The 22,076-nt window shown below is 32.4% G+C and overlaps 1 protein-coding gene across 21 annotated transcripts in view; it reads left to right on the top strand.

Moving 5' to 3' along the window:
• The window catches only part of LOC143071632 (protein unc-13 homolog B-like), a 163,564-nt gene that overhangs the window by 64,384 nt on the left and 77,104 nt on the right, over positions 1-22,076 (top strand). For 20 of the 21 annotated variants that reach the window (XM_076246053.1, XM_076246059.1, XM_076246050.1 and 17 more), the window contains exons 8-10: positions 347-956; positions 8,061-8,132; positions 20,928-21,093. In XM_076246053.1, coding sequence (XP_076102168.1) covers positions 347-956; positions 8,061-8,132; positions 20,928-21,093 — 848 coding nt within the window. The remainder of the gene's footprint in view (positions 1-346; positions 957-8,060; positions 8,133-20,927; positions 21,094-22,076) is intronic. The other variant, XM_076246061.1, reaches the window with a different exon arrangement.

Raw genomic sequence — 22,076 nt, 5'->3', positions numbered from 1 at the left:
TGCCTAAAAATCAAACCCAAGCATAAAATAAAAACAGTCTAGGCAAAATACCATCTAACCAAGGATATATTTCACAATCTAAAAATATGAAAATGACACTGAGAACTAAAGAGTCATATAATAAAGCAATTGTTGACTTTTGATATCAGTTGATACAATGATTTATCAACCCCAGATGTGATATTCACCTCGGCCGTTGGCCTTGGTGAATATCACATCTCTGGGGTTGATAAATCATTGTATCAACCTCATCAAAAGTCAATAATTGTATATGGTCATCAAAAAAAGAAAATTATGAAATCAGTAAGGTTTTTGTGAAGTTTCATATGATTTTTTTTAATTTCAGCTGGCCAATCAGAAGACAGTGATTATACAAGTGAGATGAGTTACCCCCAGCAGCTGAATGCACACAACATACCCGCACGACAGATCAGGAATGCTCCTATGCCATCTGATATGTCTCACCTTCATGGACAAGAATATTATACTGAGTATGATCCTTATCAAGACTCCTTTGAAAGGGGTGAATCGTTTGATCGTGTCGAATCGTTTGATCATAATGGATCATTTGAACGTGGTGAATCATTCGACAGGTATGGATCACCTGATAGGGATGAATATGAACGAGAAAATACATTTGAACAAGACTCTTTTGATCAGGAATTATCGGTTGAGCAAGAAGAGTCGGATTCTGTACGGAATTATCGACAAGATAGTCAGGATTATGATCATTATAAGCCTGAGGAATATAAACACGATGAATATAAACATGAGGATTATAGACGTGATGATTTTAAAAATAACGATTATAAACCTGATGATTTTAAACAAAGAACTGACTACTATCAGGAAGGCCCATTTCAACATATACGTAGTGATACAGACTCTGAACCATTATCATACAACAGTCGTCCACCGGGAAGGATGAAACAACATCATTCTTACATCAGTGAAGGGTAATTCTACTTTATTATTGCTTCAGTTTGTTCAATATTTTATCAATATTATAGGGTTATTGCATGAATATTGGGGAGTATTGTCCTGAGTAGAATTTTATATTGCACGAGCTTGCGAGTGCGAGGGACAATATTCCCCATTATCTTACCTCCTATACATTTCTAGGAATATAATTGGCTAAAAGCGTCCGCGTGGAGATGGTGTATATTTGATATTAGGTTAGTAGGGAGGCGGGGCTTTTATCATACACGGTTAGTAATGAAGTTACGTCCCTTTATATTCCATATTAGGTAAAAAGGGAGCGGGGGAGGGGGGGCTTATTTCATACACGGTTAGTAGTGGAGTTATGTCCCTTTATATTCCATATTAGGTAAGAAGGGAGGCGGGGCTTATTTCATACACGGTTAGTAGTGGTGTTGCGTCCCTTTATAAAAACAAAACGGTACTGAGAAAAATCTTAAAGGTTCAACAGACGAAGAAATTGATGATTAAGATTGAAATGAATTCATAAACCACATTTAAACCTATCAAGTTGTTATTGCTAGCATCTGTTTTTGTAGGATCAATGAAAGTAGTTACTTAATGCTAACAGTACTGAAGACTTGCTCATTTTGATAGGTCACTAGTCTAAATTTCACACTAAAGATAGTCGGTAAGATAAATTCGTTACATAGTAAGCAACTATCCACCAAAACAAACTGTTTGGGAATCACCAGGACCAAATACCCCACTGTACACCTATATCCTAATCCTATAGAGTAAATTTTGTAGGGAAAATCATGTGTTCCTATAAAATAAATAATAAGATATAGTCAAATCATGTAGGGCTGTAGAAGAATTCTATAGAAAGAAGCATGCTTAATTTTTTTACTGAGCATTTGGTACTGATGACTATTGTCTAAAAGGCCATATCATAAGCTGTCAACATTTGTTCTAAACATGTAAAATTTTATCACCTACAGCCATTACATACAGTAATATGAATTATTGTAATTTTATCATAGTCAATTGATACAAAGGACATTATCATCCTATGTCATTAAATACTACACATAGGCCAATGTTTATAAAAATGTGTGGATGTCTGCCTTGTGTAATATTTTTAAAGTGTAAAAAAGGAAAACAAAATCTGGATTATCATGATTATGAAATGGAAAAAGTTTATTTGTTAGACTTTGAATGGTGAGTTGGGGGTACTGTTTATCATACATTTGTACTGGTCATTTAAGTAGTAAAATTGTCAATTACAATTAGGTGACAACTGTATTTCTGTTGTATATGATTTACATATTCCGTTAGTTGATGAATCATCATCAGAGCCTTTGTAGTTGTACATGTATTCAACTATGCATGCGGCCTATATATATGATATTCACAATTTGACCAACATAAGTGAACATTCTAACATATGTTTCAGAAAAAAATGTAAATAGGGAGGGGAGTCTTTGAATGCACTTTCATAAATACTTCTATTGGTGGATGCATGTTTCATGAATGTATTATTACAGTACATGCAGTATGGGGTAGGAAAATTTAAGGGATGATAGGCTTGAGAACATCTTCATTTATTCAATATTACTGAGCAACCTGACTGCATCTGTAAAATAGTTGAGTAAACACCTAATTTGATCTCTGTCAAACACAATATTTCTGTGGTATCTGGATCATTGCCTTGTAATTTTGTTACATTGCCAAATTTAGATATAAAGTGCAAAAAATGTTGCCTTTGAAAAAATTTTGGAAATGATCTGTGTAATAAAGTAAAGATTTGATTTTCCTCAAAAGCTACAACAAAAGCAGTTTTATGAAAATTATTCTTGGTTCTGGCAATTTTGAAGGAGGGAAGATAAAATGAAGCAGACAATGAATTTGACTCCACAAAAAATCATGCACAAAGATTTTTCTGTAGTATGAAAATTGTCCTATTAATTATGACCTGTAAGCAGCCCTAGGGTATAATTGGCAGCTGTCAAGACATACATAATACAGATAATTTACCAATTTTATTTATGAAACACAAAGCAAATTAAATTTAATCATCAATAGTTGATGTTATTTGAGTTTAAATGCTATGAACCATTCACCTGCCTTGACATTTAGAAGTTATATATTACACAATAGTTCATTTTGTACAAATTTAGCCATTGATGTAAGGGAGGTAATTCAATTGAAATTCATAACCAGAGATATCATTTATATAAATGTGCTTTTGTCCAGTTGAACGGTCCAAGGTCAGCCAATCTCATCACTTTTATATTGTGTAAATGTCAATAAACTTGCTTAGATTTTGTTTCCTCTAATCAACTCTGGGTAAAACGATCATGAACTAAAAATTGTTCAAACAAATTCTTATTGTGTCTACATACATATTTAACACAGTTTAGTTTTAAATTTCTTTTTTACGTTCTCACTGAAACTAGATACTTATGATAATAGAGGGGTGAAACAGGTCAAATTAAGGTTTTAAAGCTTTTGTGTCAACATTTTTGGGATGCACAGGTTTTATGAAACACAAAATTACTATGTATCTATCCTCAACCAATATAATCCCTTGAACTAATATCTACATGTATGTCTCCGGTAAACATTGGTGTGATATCTAAAACACAACTTAACATTCTCTTAAAAGTTCACGAATCAGTTATCTTCTCCTTTTTTTAGGCCTTTGTTGAAGATCTTTAGACAATATTTGCTTTACAAGTCAAAAAATATTTTTGGTTTCCCTTTACCCTGTCAGGTCTGGTCAATTTTATTTTTATATGACTGCAAAAATTGAAAATTTTTTGGTCGTATATTGGTATCATGTTGACGTCAGCGTCGTCGTCGTCGTCGTCGTCGTCGTCCGAATACTTTTGGTTTTCGCACTATAACTTTAGTTTAAGTTAATAGAAATCTATGAAATTTAAACACAAGGTTTATGATCACAAAAGGAAGGTTGGGATTGATTTTGGAAGTTTTGGTCCCAACAGTTTAGGAATAAGGGGCCAAAAAGGGCCCAAATAAGCATTTTCTTGGTTTTCGCACTATAACTTTAGTTTAAGTAAATAGAAATCTATGAATTTTTTACACAAGGTTTATGACCACAAAAGGAAAATTGGGATTGATTTTGGGAGTTTTGTTTCCAACTGTTTAGGAATTAAGGTCCAAAAAAGGGCCCAAATAAGCATTATTCTTGGTTTTCGCACAATAACTTTAGTATAAGTATATAGAAATCAATGAAATTTATACACAAGGTTTATGAACACAAAAGGAAGGTTGGGATTGATTTTGGGAATTGATATCCCAACAGTTTAGGAATTAGGGGCCAAAAAGGGGCCCAAATAAGCATTTTTCTTGGTTTTCGCACCATAACTTTAGTATAAGTAAATAGAAATCTATAAAATTTAAACACAAGGTTTATGACCATAAAAGGAAGGTTGGGATTGATTTTGGGAGTTTTGGTCCCAACAGTTTAGGAATAAGGGGCCCAAAGGGTCCGAAATAAAACTTTGTTTGATTTCATCAAAAATTGAATAATTGGGGTTTTTTGATATGCCGAATCTAACTGTGTATGTAGATTCTTAATTTTTGGTCCCATTTTCAAATTGGTCTACATTAAGGTCCAAAGGGTCCAAAATTAAACTTATCTTGATTTTAACAAAAATTGAATGCTTGGGGTTCTTTGATATGCTGAATCTAAACATGTACTTAGATTTTTTATTATTGGCCCAGTTTTCAAGTTGGTTCAAATCGGAGTCCAAAATTAAACTTTGTTTGATTTTATCAAAAATTGAATAATTGGGGTTCTTTGATATGACAAATCTAACTGTGTATGTAGATTCTTAATTTTTGGTCCCGTTTTCAAATTTGTCTACATTAAAGTGCAAAGGGTCCAAAATTAAACTAAGTTTGATTTTAACAAAAATTGAATCCTTGGGCTTCTTTGATATGCTGAATCTAAACATGTACTTAGATTTTTGATTATGGGCCCAGTTTTCAAGTTGGTCCAAATCAGGATCCAAAATTATTATATTAAGTATTGTGCAATAGCAAGAAATTTTCAATTGCACAGTATTCAGCAATAGCAAGAAATCTTCAATTGCACAGTATTGTGCAATAGCAAGAAATTTTCAATTGCACAGTATTGCGCAATAGCAAGAAATCTTCTATTGCACAGTATTGTGCATTAATTTCACAGTATTGCGCAATCGCAAGAAATATCTAATTGCACAATATTGTGCAATAGCAAGAAATTTTCAATTGGAGTTATCTTTCTTTGTCCAGAATAGTAGTTGAATCAACTTAAATCATTGTTTTATACCATATTCAATGTATATTCACTTTTACTACCAACTGATAAATTAAAACAATCTTTACCATTCAGTGATAACAAGCACTTTTTTTACATTTTAATATTTTATGATGTTTTTAAATGAGTAGTTATTGTTGCAAACTCCATTAGTAATTTGAATTGAGATCAGTTTTGGAATAAGGGAACGGGGGATATGAAAAAAAAAATTGGGGGGGTTTCAATTTTTCTCATTTCAGATTTCATAAATAGAAAGAAAATTTCTTCAAACATTTTTTTGAGAGGATTAATATATATATTCAACAGCATAGTAAATTGCTCAAAGGCAAAAAAGTTTTGTTTATTAGACCACATTCATTCTGTGTCAGAAACCTATGCTGTGTCAACTATTTAATCACAATCCAAATTTAGAGCTGAATCCAGCTTGAATGTTGTGTCCATACTTGCCCCAACCGTTCAGGGTTCAACCTCTGCTGTCGTATAAAGCTGCATCCTGCGGAGCATCTGGTTAAAAGATGAAAAAAAAGAACCAGACTCACTTTTAAGACAATTATCAATGATGCTTTGATAATTGTCTGATAATTTCTTTAAAAATTCATTTGTCATTCTTAAAGATTCAAATATATTGTCAAAAAAGTGTTTTTAAGAATTGCCTGTCAGTCAGGTTAAGGAAAAAATTATCTGTAGAGCAAAACTGCATATGCCTCATTTAATTTTTTGCAAACACAGGAAAAAAAAACCAAAAAATGTCCTCCCTGCTGACTCTTGTGTTAGGGGAATATAACATTCAATTTGCAATGGCCTTAGTGTATAATAGTGATATGTAGATCATAAATTGAATTTTGTTCTGGTTAATCAAGTTATGGATTTTAAATGGATTGTTGCTTTAAAAAAAATAAAAGTTGATAATGGTAGAAGTTGTCTCTCTTTGTACCCAGCTCAGACAATGAGAGGATATAGAAATAATGCAGACCCAGTCCTACATTTCAGTCAGATTTTAGTACAATTTATATAAGTTCAAATCAACAATGTCTTGGACAAGTTTTTTGAAAATCAAAGTTGAACATATACATTTGCATTTCTTTGGGAGGAGTTATTTTTATGCCCCACCTACGATAGTAGAGGGGCATTATGTTTTCTGGTCTGTGCCTCTGTTCTTCCGTTCGTCCGTTCGTTCGTCCCACTTCAGGTTAAAGTTTTTGGTCGAGGTAGTTTTTGATGAAGTTGAAGTCCAATCAATTTGAAACTTAGTACACATGTTCCCTATGATATGATCTTTCTAATTTTAATGTCAAATTAAAGTATTGACCCCAATTTCATGGTCCACTGAACAAAGAAGAAGATAGTGTGAAGCTCAGGTTAAAGTTTTTGGTCAAGGTAGTTTTTGATGAAGTTGAAGTCCAATCAACTTGAAACTTAGTACACATGTTAACTATGATATGATCTTTCTAATTTTAATGCCAAATTAAAGTATTGACCCCAATTTCACGGTCCAGTGAACATGTAAAATGATAGTGCGAGTGGTGCATCCATGTACTATGGACACATTCTTGTGGAAATGTAAATTATATATGGCAAGCCGTCCCACACAGGCAGTTCTTATCGAAATAAAATGAGCTGTATGTCTTATCGTGAACTTATAAAAAAAAATAAGTGAAGGATTTTTGCCCTCTGAAATAAAAACCATCATGATAATTGGGAAGATCAACATGGTACTGGTAGTAGGGCTTAACTAGTTTATGTGTGCACAAACTTTTCCTTTGGTCATGATATGAAACACATCCAATTGTATCTTTTGTATCCTAAGAATTTTTTTCAAGCTCTGTCTCAGTAGGATAGATAAGAGCAATAAATTCACCCAAACTTTGAATTTACAGATAGAAAATATCATCTATACAGTACTAGTGAAAGTTAAAGGCTAATGCTAGCTTCTTTTCATTCTAATTCAAACTTTGCCTCATGGAAACAAAACATTAATTTGAATGCTGTATTCATGATATTTTTTTAAGATATTGTACATACAACAATAATCTGCCGTGAATAGCGGATAATTTGAACTTTTGTCTTGATTCCAATAAGAATGGATTTCTTACAATCATTGATTAGGACTTGACTTCTAATTTCAATTGGGTATTATGTGACATTGGGCACCCTGACATGTTGCATTAATTTGCTATTTGTTTCATTGAAATGTGAATATTTTATTTTCATAGAACAATACAACAAGTGAATTACTAGGTTGTTATTGTAGTCACTGTATTCATTTTGTTTTAGTTTTTATGCTTTGAGACATACAGAATATTGATTTAATGACATTAAATGTAATTAGAAACCTCACAAACATGATGTACAGTTACATTGTACCATAGGGGTTTATTCTATATGCAAAGTATACACATTTTGCAACCCCTACAGTTTGAGATAAAATTAAACAAGACAATGTTTCTCCAAATGAATACAGCTACAAAGCATCTCAAAAATAAAGATTTCATGTTTTTAAGGTTTTAAACTGGATTTGCAAGGAAAATTTGATTTGGGATGTACAGTGTCAGTGCATTTACTCATGAACTGTTCAACCAAAGCTTTTCAAATTTTAAATTGCTGTCACTCTGACAGCATCTTGTTATCAAATGATGCCCCTAAAAAGGGATAACAAGAATTGAAATAAATACTGCACAGTACAACAGATCACATCAACAACAAATCACAACTTCTCTGAAAAAAACATACATATGGATGTACATGTAACAAACAACATAACCACAGTTCACCTATACTATGCCATATATTCACTTTATTGCTGTATATTTCCTAGGAGCCCAATGCACAGCCGTGATTCATTAACTAACACTACTAACATCAGTCGTCATAGTACACAGGACTATAGGTAAGTACTTTGCTGTTGTCTCTAGTCATTGTTGTGTTGTCTGTGGTAATTGTTGTGTTGTCTGTGGTCATTGTTGTGTTGTCTGTGGTCATTGTTGTGTTGTCCTTGGTCATTGTTGTGTTGTCTCTGGTCATTGTTTTGTTGTGTTGTCTGTGGTCATTTTTGTGTTGTCTGTGGTCATGGTTTTGTTGTCTGTGGTCATTGTGTTGTCTGTGGTCATTGTTGTGTTGTCTGTGGTTATTGTTGTGTTGTCTGTGGTCATTGTTGTGTTGTCTGTGGTTATTGTTGTGTTGTCTGTGGTAATTGTTGTGTTGTCTCTGGTCATTGTCTGTGGTCATTGTTGTGTTGTCTCTGGTCATTGTCTGTGGTCATGGTTGTGTTGTCTCTGGTCATTGTTGTGTTGTCTCTGGTCATTGTTGTGTTGTCACTGGTCATTGTTGTGTTGTCTTTGGTCATTGTTGTGTTGTCTCTGGTCATTGTTTTGTTGTGTTGTCTGTGGTCATTGTTGTGTTGTCTGTGGTCATTGTTTTGTTGTGTTGTCTGTGGTCATTGTTGTGTTGTCTGTGGTTATTGTTGTGTTGTCTCTGGTCATTGTTGTGTTGTCTCTGGTCATTGTCTGTGGTCATTGTTGTGTTGTCTGTGGTAATTTTTGTGTTGTCTCTGGTCATTGTCTGTGGTCATTGTTGTGTTGTCTCTGGTCATTGTTGTGTTGTCACTGGTCATTGTTGTGTTGTCTCTAGTCATTGTCTGTGGTCATTGTTGTGTTGTCTCTGGTCATTGTATGTGGTCATTATTGCGTTGTCTGTGGTACTAGACTGAGAAGGGAGCCACAAGTCAATGACCACAGTTTGTAATATCTGTCAAAATGTGGATTCATTATAATTTGTTGGATACCAGTTTCCAAAGGTTTCATGGGTAGAGGTGAACCACATATTTAAATGTTCAACAAATTACAAATTTTTTAAAGGCTTTGTATGCAGAGGTTGGCAAAACCACAAAATCAAAAATGAACAAAAATGCCTGTTTCCCTCACGTCGCCACATAGATTGGTTCCCACTAAGATAAATGAATCCACAGTAGTAAAAAGTATTATAGTGGAGACTTTATTATGGTTCAATGACAAGTGTATTATAGTGGAGACTTTATTATGGTTCAATGACAAGTGTATTATAGTGGAGACTTTATTATGGTTCAATGACAAGTGTATTATAGTGGAGACTTTATTATGGTTCAATGACAAGTGTATTGTCTTATGAGACTATATGGTCTTAGATTTAGTTGTCCACTCATTGACCAGAATTACTTATATCAATTATTATAGTACAAAGGACTATATGCATCAGATTTCTTGTAAAGTACACAGGGTTATAGCCAAGTATTTTTTTGTTTTGTCTTTGTGACTTCAGACATGCTATATATGCTTATTTTTTTTAGTTCATTTATATGATTTGTAGTTTAATGTGATGTCCATTTTCACTGAACTAGTACACATTTTTGTTTAAGGCCACCTGGAGCACTGTCCATTTGCATCATTCTCCGGCTGTGATGTAGACCCATAGGTGGCCTTAGGCTGTTTTCTGCTCTTTGGTTTGGTTATTGTTTCTTTAACACATTCCCATTTTCCATTCTCAGTTTTATAATTCATAGGGTTGAAATTAAGTATTTTGTTGTTATTTTGTTTGTGTGAGCTCAGACATGCTACAGTTCACAGCTGGGTTATAAGGTAATACTTTTGTTGTTCTGTGGTGTGTGTTAGACCTAAGAATCTCAGTATTATGACATCATATGGAATAATACTTGGATAAGAATAGAAAACTATGAATGTCAAGTTTTTTTGTTACCTCAGGTTTTAAAAGTCTTAAATCCATGCTATTTTTATGCAAATTTAATGTCAAAGTTTATGTATTAATTGTGTTTATTTATTTGTACTTAGATTGTAAATAAGTTGATATACCCTCAGTTTTCTGTACCACCAGTATCTGTTTTCCAGTAATTATGTTGATAAATGTCTATTTCCAATAACAGGTCATTTCATGTAAATCATTCCACAATTATCCATGTTAATTATCACTTTAATTATAATGTTAAAGTAGACATCTATATCAACTTTTGAAAATGTTTTATGGAAATATTTGGGGATTCAAATCAAATGATGCTGAAACAAGGTAAGCCAATAGAAATAGTTCATTGCAATTGGATTTTTACAAATATTGAAATTATGATAAAATGTTTTATGTGGATAACTATAGCTAGAGCTAAGAATATGATAGCAGTATGTGTGCTCTTATTCCATCTTTTATATTAAGAAAAAATTGTAAAAGTTAGAAACTGTAAAATGATTACTTACTATCTAATCATATCTTTGTAAAACCCTGTAGGAATTATTGTCAATAAAAGAAAGTAAACAAATCAAGTAATGATTGATTGTTTGGTTAATATTTACTTAAAATAGGCTTTATTGTATTGAGAGCTAATTCAAATATTTGCAATCTTAACTGCATGAAAAATTAAGCAGACTCTTTCTTTGAGGAACAGTCATTGTAGTCATTCAAAACAATAGGAATCATTATAAGGGTGGCACACTGAGTCATGTTGGAACTTGTTCATGTAGCCTTCTTTCCATCTCGACACAAAATGCCATTACAGCCTTATAAACTTTCCATGACCAAGCAACCTCAAATAAAGTCCATATTTATCTGACCTTTTATAATGATTGACTCTGATAACTTTAATAATGGCAGCTTACAAACATATATATAAACACACAGTTCGGATGAGAAAAAAGATTCTCAAAACAAGTTTTAAACCATGAGGTCCTCTTTTTGAATGTCATAGCTTGTGGAGAGACCATAAGAATATAACAAAACATTAGACTCATATTGTCACAACTATAAACTAATGTACTACTTTATTCAGAATATTATCTTTATATACATAACACTCATATTTATGTTTTAATAAGGGCGAAACAGAAAAGGATAAGAGTGGGGAGTAACCCTCAATATATTACATTGCATGGGCCTAATTAATACCAAATAACACTTTAGTTTTATCATTCAGTTAGCTGTTGTTGAACAGTAGAAAACAGCAGGTTATATTTGTCTCCACAACATTTAATTAATTATCTGCAATAATAACCTTCCACTTCACAAGTGGACAGTCCATATAGGTCTATATTTAGTTAATTAAAAATATTGATCGAGAAGGACAGAGGCATATCCTTCACAACCACTTAAATATTGAAATGACAGATGTCTAATCATTAATAAACATTGTGTAATTATAATACACACAATTATGTATGTATAATGTCCAAAAAGATAAGTCTAGGTATTAGCTTATGTATATTACATAGGGGGTTTGGGAAGGACTTGTAGGATCTTGTGGAATTAGAGAAGTATTGGGTCTGGGAACATAATTTAAAACATTTATACATGTAGTGAATTTGTCTAACTTTGAGAATAGGAAAGGGTTCAAATACAGACAGACAGACAGACAGAATATTTTATTAAAAGTGTCACGTACCAATACAGAACAATATCATACATCATAATATTAGTATAAAAATACAAATAAAAATTTAAATCGAAGTTAAAATATCGGTATCCAGCCATGACTGACTTATGAGACACTTTTGCTTTAAAACTTATTCTAACATTCATTACAAATGAATAAATAAAACTTTTACATTACATTTAAAAAAAACAACAAAAAAGTCGTAAAAATTTAGGTTAATTGCACTTGCTTTCAAAAACAGACCATATCACTGATCTGAAAAAAATTCACAATGCATTAAAAAATGTTTTTCGTCTTCTACACAATCAACTGTACAATATTTACATTTTCTGGCATTGAGAAGAGTTTTTGGCTTGGTGTAACGAACAGAGGTAGTAACGGGGGTGGGTTGTGTCTAATGGGGCGTGTATTACATGTTATACTGCAATCAGCTATTTTACTATACAGATAAAGCTATACGTATAAACGTTGGCTTTATACATCAATGACCTCAACTAACCTATAAGCCTGCCTTCTTACCGGAACTACTATATTTCATCAACAACGTCACGTCACAACCATGACAACGTGTAGTAACAATGGTCAAACTTTTATGAATTTAACTTTTTATGTCTTCAAATTGGTAATTTATATACCATGTTTATTAAATGTTATTAATTAAGTTCATTTTTCCTTTCTAATTCCTTTAAATTACAATGTCCTACCACCTGGACTACGGTCATAGGGAAATACCCAAAAATGGTACCCCAAGAGGGAAATTCCAAACACTTTTTTTTTGTAACAATATTTGTTACATATTTTTTTTAAATTTTTAAATTTTTTTTATTGATTTCAGTATAAAAACAATATACGTATAGTGTCTTGAAATATAAAATTTATTTGTATTCGGCACGAAACAGGGGAAATGCTCGGTAGAACCTCACATTTCCCCCGTTTCTAAGCCTCATACAAATAAATTTCATATTTCAAGACACTCCATTTTTAGATGGTGACGTTCCCTTGTCACCATCTTACGGTGTTTATATATCTCAACTTGTACGATTCGCTCGTGTATGTAACAATGTTTTAGATTTTAATGAGAGAAATTTATGTATTACTGAAAAATTATTACACCAGGGTTTTCGATATCACAAACTAAATAAGTCAAAACATTTACTAAATTTTATCATCGGTATAAGGACATCATTCGTAAATATAGCTCAACATGCAGACTTCTTATACGTTCAGGTATTTCACATCCAATTTTTTATGGAAATATTCTTTATAAAGCACAAAGGTGTCAGTATTCACCTCAAAAACTAACAAAACCTTTGAATAGACTTATTAAGAAGGGATATAGTTACGATACTGTTGTCAGGTCATTAAACATTGCATATTTTGGCGTTAATATTGATTCACTTATAGGGTCTTTGCATCGGAACTAAACACATTTATTCAAAAACCAGTTGTTGGCATGACACGGGTTATGTTCTTCTCATATATGTTATGATGGTATGATACTAAACCCCTAACGGGAAGGATTGTGCCTGATGTTCATATGATGAAATCATAATCTTTCAGTCAGTTTAATTGAAGTCTGGAGCTGGCATGTCAGTTAACTGCTAGTAGTCTGTTGTTATTTATGTATTATTGTCATTTTGTTTATTTTCTTTGGTTACATCTTCTGACATCAGACTCGGACGTCTCTTGGACTGAATTTTAATGTGCGTATTGTTATGTGTTTACTTTTCTACATTGGCTAGAGGTATAGGGGGAGGGTTGAGATCTCACAAACATGTTTAACCCCGCCGCATTTTTGCGCCTGTCCCAAGTCAGGAGCCCCTGGCCTTTGTTAGTCTTGTATTATTTTAATTTTAGTTTCTTGTGTACAATTTGGAAATTAGTATGGCGTTCATTGTCACTGCACTAGTATATATTTGTTTAGGGGCCAGCTGAAGGACGCCTCTGGGTGCGGGAATTTCTCGCTACATTGAAGACCTGTTGGTGACCTTCTGCTGTTGTTTTTTTCTATGGTCGGGTTGTTGTCTCTTTGGCACATTCCCCATTTCTATTCTCAATTTTACTATACGTATATTGTCTAATTATTATGTCTTTTATGTATTAGTGTGACCTGAGAATAAGACAATCTTGACCATCAGATGATGACAAAAAATAGTGCTGTCAATCATTATAAGCTCATCTGAACAGTTTTTAGTTGTTTTGTTGTTTTTGCTTTCAAGTATTGAATATCTTTGACTTTCTAGAGCTTTAATTACAATTTTACCTGATGCAGGTTTTTCCAGACACATTCTTTCATTTAAATCATCATTTGATTTTCTTTTTTAGTTTTTTAGGTAATCAGAGTCAAAATCACATACTAAGGTACATGGTGCAAATACATTGCAATAGTTCATGGTGAATTTTATCATTAAATGGGGTATATTTATCTTCTGAACTGTCAAAACTATTATGTTCTAAGTTATTTTTTTTATTCCCCTTATATTATATATCCATGTAAGCAATTTCTAAACAATGTTCCCAATTACAAATATTTCACAAAATGATCCATAAATTTATATAAAAATTGAAATACAATAACATGACAATTGTAAACATTTGTTTTTCGTTTTGTTTTTTGCATGTTTGTTTTAAGAAATTTAATACCCGATTGCAAAGTAAAACTATTGCTCTAATGATCAGTTTGCTTAATGTCAATATTTGATACAAACTTTTTCAAAAGATTTTTTTTCTAGATGATATTTAGATATTTGAATATGTAAACAATGTTAGATTTGATACATGGACATCTGTCGTTGTTCCTTTTGTTAGAAACATTTGAAGTATATTGATCTGATACCTACTACACACCTGTGATGAAATGGATTTCATTGATCTATAAACAACAACATACAACATTAGAAATCTGAAAGATCTGTGAAATAAATCTACATTTGAAATAAAAGTTGAACACAATTTAAAATATTGATATTTTAAAATGAAAACATTAGTTTAGTTTGTTGTCGAGCCTGCAACTTTTGTTGCAGAAAGCTCGACATAGGGATAGTGATCCGGCGGCGGCGGCGGCGGTGTTAGCTAACTTCTTAAAAGCTTTATATTTTAGAAGGTGGAAGACCTGGATGCTTCATACTTTGTATATAGATGCCTCATGTTACGAAGTTTCCGTCAGTCACATGTCCAATGTCCTTGACCTCATTTTCATGGTTCAGTGACCACTTGAAAAAAAAGTTCAGATTTTTTATAATGTTGAATTCTCTCTTATTATAAGTAATAGGATAACAATATTTGATATGTGCGTACCTTGAAAGGTCCTCATGTCTGTCAGACAGTTTTCACTTGACCTCGACCTCATTTCATGGATCAGTGAACAAGGTTAAGTTTTGGTGGTCAAGTCCATATCTCAGATACTACAAGCAATAGGGCTAGTATATTCGGTGTATGGAAGGACTGTAAGGTGTACATGTCCAACTGGCAGGTGTCATCTGACCTTGACCTCATTTTCATGGTTCAGTGGTTATAGTTAAATTTTTGTGTTTTGATCTGTTTTTCTCATACTATATGCAATAGGTCTACTATATTTGTTGTATGGAATGATTGTAAGGTGTACCTATCTAGCGGGCAGATGTCATGTGACCTTGACCTCATTTTCATGGTTCAGTGGTCAAAGTTAAGTTTTTGAGTTTTGGTCTTTTTATCTAATACTATATGCCATAGATCATCTATATTTGGTGTATGGAAATATTATATGATCTTTATGTTAGTCGCGCAGGTTTTATTTGACCTTGACCTCATTTTCATGGTTCATTGCACAGTGTTAAGTTTTTGTGTTTTGGTCTATTTTTCTTAAACTATAAGTAATAGGTCAACTATATATGTTGTATAGAAGCATTGTTAGCTGTACATGTCTGCCTGGCATGGTTCATCTGACCTTGACCTCATTTTCAAGGTTCATTGGTCGTTGTTTAGTTATCTTGGTTAATGTTAAGTTTATGTGACAGTTGTATTAAAGCTTAACTTTATACTTAGGACTATCAACATAATATCAATGATTAGTATAGAAGGCGAGACATTTCAGCGTGTGCACTCTTGTTTAAAATAAATAGAATTATTTACTGCTTTGATTAAAATTAGCTATAGATTGTGTTAAACATTTGTTTGTTACACCTTCTGTAGGGAAATGATATTGTTTAAATAGCCTTTGTCAGAAGCATATGTTATTCATAATCCAATATCTTTAAGAGTTTTGAAAGATATAATGGTTTTCATTTTGCAAATGTTCCATCAAGTAGTAGTGATATGCATATTATCAGGGTTTGATAATCTAAACTATTAAAAAAATAATGGTTATTTGAATTTACTTGATAATTGTTCAGGTTTGAAAAAAAATTACCAAAATAAATTCAGCAGAACAATTTTCTGTTGTTCATCCACATGCTTGTGTTTTCTCTTGTTCATCCACACAATTTGGTTTTTTCCTGTTCATCCACATGAGTGTGATCTCTCTTGTACATCCACATGATTGTGTTTTCTATTGTTTATCCACATGATTGTGTTTTCTCTTGTTCATCCACATGATTGTGTTTTTTCTTGTTCATCCACATGAGTGTGTTCTCTCTTGTTCAATCACATGATTGTGTTTTCTCTTGTTCATCCAAGTGATCGTGTTCTCTTTTGTTCTACAAATCCTTTTGACAGAAAATCCTCTTGTCTCTGATCCTGCCACATGCTTCCCATGCTTGTGTTTTCTCTTGTTTCTCTTGTTCATCTTAGTGAATGTGTTCTTTCATGTTCATCCATAGGATTGAATTTTCTTTTGTTCATCCACATGAATGTGTTTTCTCTGATTCTTCCACATGCTTGTGTTTTCTTTTGTTCATCCACATGATAGTGTTTTTTCTGTTGTTCATCCACATAATTGTGTTTTCTCTTGTTCACCCTTATGATTGTGTTTACTCTTGTTCATCCACATGATTAAATTTTCTCTGTTGTTTATCAACATGATTGTGTTTTATCTTGTTCATCCACATGATTTTGTTTTCTCTTGTTCATCCACATGATTTGGCTTTTTCCTGTTCATCCAAATGATTTGGTTTTCTCTTGTTCATCCACATGATTGTGTTTTCTTTTGTACATCCACATGAGTGTGTTCTCTCTTGTTCATCCACATGATTGTGTTTTCTCTTGTTCATCCACATGATTGTGTTATCTCTGTTGTACATCCACATGATTTTGTTTTCTCTTGTTCATCCACATGATTGTGTTTCCTTTTGTTCATCCACATGATTTGGCTTTTTCCTTGTTCATCCACATGATTGTGTTTTCTTTTGTTCATCCACATGATTGTGTGTTCTCTCTTGTACATCCACATGATTGTGTTTTCTCTTGTTCATCCACATGATTGTATTTCCTCTTGTTCATCCACATGATTGTGTGTTATCTTATTCGCCAACATGATTGCGTTTTCTCTTGTGCATCCACATGATTGCCTGTTGTTGAGATATATATTAAGTATAAAGGTGTGAGATATAATTACTTTTTCTTTGTGATTTACGTTGTTTGACACTATCCACTTACAACCAAACATATTAATAATTACCTTCTTCTACTTTTGGTTAAAATGAAGTACATTTATAAGGTTTATACTGTGATACCATATCATTGTATGACAATTCTGTGTGTTAGTAATACATTACTTATTTATGGAGGGAACAATTACTTGAATGGTAAGTGGTTTGGTAATTGACTTTAAGTATGGTAAGATCTGGTGAGCAGTCTAGTTTGTTCAGGTTAGATATAGCTTACTATTTATACATCCATACCACATGGTGTTAGAAATAGTTAGGAGTTGTAGACCTGTTTGGAACTGTTCTTATTGTATGTATATAAATCTTTTTCTGTGGGTTAACATGCAACTTTCCTTATTATTTCTTATTTCTGGTTGTGTTATTAGATGTGAACATAGAAATGATAATTGGTCATATACTCACATTAACTTTCAAAGCTGTGTATAGAAGAAGGATCTTGTCCTGTCCAACATCAATTTGTTGTCATCAGGGGAACCTATTCTTTTTTATCGAATCAACTTCAATTTGAAAGAAGATTGGTTAGTTTATTTAAATTATATTCCACATACTAGTAGTTAATTAAAATTTTAACTGATGATCGTATTTGGCTACATAAAAATTGATTTAACATAGAGAAATTAATTAACTTCAACATTAACATTAATTTTAATTAAAAGTAAAATTAACTTCTGGGTGAACATGATTAAAATGATATAAATAAGTTATCATGATACTTTATTTTTAAAATGAATTAAATATAAATATTTTTTTTATTAAAATTTATTAAAGTATTTAACTGTAGAACATTTTATGTGATGTGTATTCTAATTCAAAATGAATTGTCTTGTTGGGAGTTTACATTTCTACAAGATGTAATAGACATGGGTCTGATCAACTAAAGGTCACAATACAACCTGAAATAAAGAGCAAAACTCAAAATGAATAGCCAGCTATCAAAATGTGAAAATTTAAAAAAAAAAAAAAAAAAACAACAAGTCTCTGTTTGTATGAACAGTTTATTGGGTGTTTGGAGGATGCTTCTTTGCGGTCATTTTTTAAATACTTGAAAAAATCAGGTGGTTCAAGAATCCAATTCAGTTAGAGTAATTAGGTAGTATAAAATATTCCATTGATTTTGAACAAAAATCCATTATGTATTTGTTTTATTGAAAGTGAACTATTAGTGTATATATATCCTATAGTAAATTCATTGTTGTTATTTATGTAGAAAATGTGATCAATTATGTTGTCATTGATGTAGAAATGCATTTAATTTCAGCATATAGGAAGAATGTATTACACAGAACAATAGGTCCCTTTAATTACTTTGTTTCCTAAAACTTGGTTAGAGGAGACCATTTCTTCAGATCTAATAGGAGTCGAACAATATCAAGTGTCCAGTAAATATTTGTATAAAATCTGTTTGAATAGACTTAAATTATCAGGTTACTGCTATAATTACTCTTAATTTTTACTCATTAGTTTTACTATGATCTGTGGGATTTACTACTACTAATCAAATTTTTGTTGAGTTAGTATTTGTAAACAATGAATCCGTCAGTTTTGAAATTATGATGGTGGTGTATTGATGAGTTTTAAAGTCGGTTAAAAATGAACGGGTGAATATTAGTAATAAGATTTGTGTGCTAATATCAAGTAGACTAAGGAAATCTACCAATTACAATCTACAGAACAATTAGTAATGAATCCATGCATAGAAGTTATAATTGTTTCTTTATTTTTGTTGAGCCTGCAACTTTTGTTGCAGAAAGCTCGACATAGGGATAGTGATCCGTCGGCGGCGGCGTTAGCTCACTTCTTAAAAGCTTTATATTTTAGAAGGTGGAAGACCTGTATGCTTCATACTTTGTATATAGATGCTTCATGTTACGAAGTTTCCGTCAGTCACATGTCCAATGTCCTTGACCTCATTTTCATGGTTCAGTGACCACTTGAAAAAAAAGTTCAAATTTTTTGTAATGTTGAATTCTCTCTTATTATAAGTAATAGGATAACTATATTTGATATGTGCGTACCTTGCAAGGTCCTCGTGTCTGTCAGACAGTTTTCACTTGACCTCAACCTCATTTCATGGATCAGTGAACAAGGTTAAGTTTTGGTGGTCAAGTCCATATCTCAGATACTATAAGCAATAGGGCTAGTATATTAGGTGTATGGAAGGACTGGAAGGTGTACATGTCCAACTGGCAGGTGTCATCTGACCTTGACCTCATTTTCATGGTTCAGTGGTTATAGTTAAATTTTTGTGTTTTGGTCTGTTTTTCTCATACCATATGCAATAGGTCTACTATATTTGTTGTATGGAATGATTGTTAAGTGTACATGTCTAGCGGGCAGATGTCATGTGACCTTGACCTCATTTTCATGGTTCAGTGGTCAAAGTTAAGTTTTTGAGTTTTGGTCTTTTTATCTAATGCTATATGCCATAGGTCAACTATATTTGGTGTATGGAAATATTTTATGATCTTTATGTCAGTCGAGCAGGTTTTATTTAACCGTGACCTCATTTTCACGGTTCATTGCACAGTGTTAAGTTTTTGTGTTTTGGTCTATTTTTCTTAAACTATAAGTAATGTGTCAACTATATATGTTGTATAGAAGCATTGTTAGCTGTACCTGTCTGCCTAGCATGGTTCATCTGACCTGGACCTCTTTTTCAAGGTTCATTGGTCTTTGTTTAGTTATCTTGGTTAATGTTAAGTTTATGTGACAGTTGTAATAAAGCTTAGCTTTATACTTAGGACTATCAACATAATATCAATGATTAGTATAGAAGGCGAGACATTTCAGCGTGTGCACTCTTGTTATAGGTACATACAGGAATTATTGTATTTTTCATTGAAACTTCTTTTCATGTTTTTTTTTTAGCAAATACTGAATAAAAGCTTGTAGGGAATATTATAAGTTTGTGTAAAACTTCAAACAAGAGGGATTATACTGTTTTACCTCTGTCCCTTTGTTCACCAGTCAGTCCAGTCAGTCCAGTCCGTCCATCTATCCAATGAATATTTTCGTTGCTTATAAATGTTGGGGTACAGTGTTTTACCTCAGTCTGTCCATCTGTTCCATTTATATTTTTGTTGCATTTTTCTCAGGAACTACATCATAAGGATTGATATAAGTCACTGCTGCTATACCATGTGATGCGTATTCAGATTCATCACTCAACAACTTCCTATTTATTGAACACTTATGACATCCAAGAAGTTGAAAATTTTCGTCATATTTATCTCAAGAATTATTGAAATTTGGTTTCAGGGTTTATAAGAGTCAGCTATACCATGTGATGTGTTTTAAGATTCATCACTCAATAACTTCCTGTTTACCGAACACTTATTTGGGCGAAGGTATCATCAGTGAGCAGTAGCTCAGAGTTGCGCTTGTTAGTTCTGTAGTTGTATGTTACAAGTTCTGCTGACAGATTTCTGTCTTATTCTTGTCTATTTAAGTTCTATAAACAGCTGTTGTCTGTCATAGTTAAGTCCTTTTAACTGATTTCTGTCCGTTTTAAGTCCTGTAGATAAATGTCTTGTCTATTTCTAGTCATATGAACAATTTTCTGTAATTTTTATTTTTTCTGTTATTGACAACTTGTTTATTTTCAGTCAAATTAACAATTTTATGTTTGTTTTTGGTCCTGTAAACAATTATATGTCTATTTTTAGACCTGTAAACAATTTTCTGTCTTTGTTTTTAGCCCTGTTAACAGTACAAGATCATCAACCAACATCAGCCGAGGGAGTACACAAGAAGTCAGTGATGGACAGGACTTGTATGAAACACAAATGAATCCTGACTATTCCTCACCAGCAAGGTCTAAGTGGATAGATGCAGTCAACCGTGTCAGAGAAAAGCTCCAAGAGGTAAATCTTTGACCTGTATGAAACAAAGGAACTTGACAGTTCCATAGAAATCTCACAGAAATACTAAACCGAATCTTGTGGCAAATTAAAACAAAATTGATTTTCTCATAACAAAATACCAAAGCAGCTATATTCATCTTCTTGAAATGAGACCCATATGAATTGAAAAAGAAATCCTAAAATGAGACCCAGTGGAAATGGAAGAAATATATCTAACACTATAGATCTATTTGCCTAATAATGTATATGATAAACAATTTCTGACATTCACCTTAATTATTTTCAATGACTTGTACTCACAATGTCTAAAAATTCAAATTGGTTTGTTTTTCATAGTCTCATCAGCATATGATAGTAGATGGCCTTATATTTTCTAGTCTGAGTGTCAATCTGACTGTCTTTCTAGTATCATATTAAAATTGGTACATGTAATTTTTAATGAAGCTGAGATGACATCAACTAAAAACTTTTACAGATGCATGTAGTAAACCTTTATCTTAGAGACTTTCAACATTAATTCAACAATGAACAGTAAATCAGGCAAGACTTTAAGATATGTGCTCTTGTTCATATTTCAAAATACAGAATGTTTACAAGGGATCATTCAGATATACATGACAAATCTCTTTTGTTAAAGAGAAACAGATGTGGAGTTAAATATCTTTTTTGACAAAACTACTGAAATTTAATGAAACTTTCCTCTAGAGCTACCAAGCTCTTTGATTTTTTTTCAGACATTGAATTCATCACTACCTGAATTCATTTGATCATCACTTTATAGAATGTATTATAAGTTAGCAGATGTTGTTACAGTATTGATGTATGGTTGTTCTATCTATTGTGACATCTGCAGTTGTAATCTAAAATTAATTACTTTATATATTAAAGTTATATACATGTAACTTTGTTATACATGTTAGAGGCATCTCAGTTTATGCCTATTCTGCAACCAATGGACTATATGTCATATGGTTGTTTCTCTA

Source organism: Mytilus galloprovincialis, chromosome 4 (genome assembly GCF_965363235.1).
Source record: "Mytilus galloprovincialis chromosome 4, xbMytGall1.hap1.1, whole genome shotgun sequence".
Taxonomy (NCBI): domain Eukaryota; kingdom Metazoa; phylum Mollusca; class Bivalvia; order Mytilida; family Mytilidae; genus Mytilus; species Mytilus galloprovincialis.
Note: the sequence above shows the minus strand (reverse complement) of the source record. Positions and strands in the feature narration are given on the sequence as shown.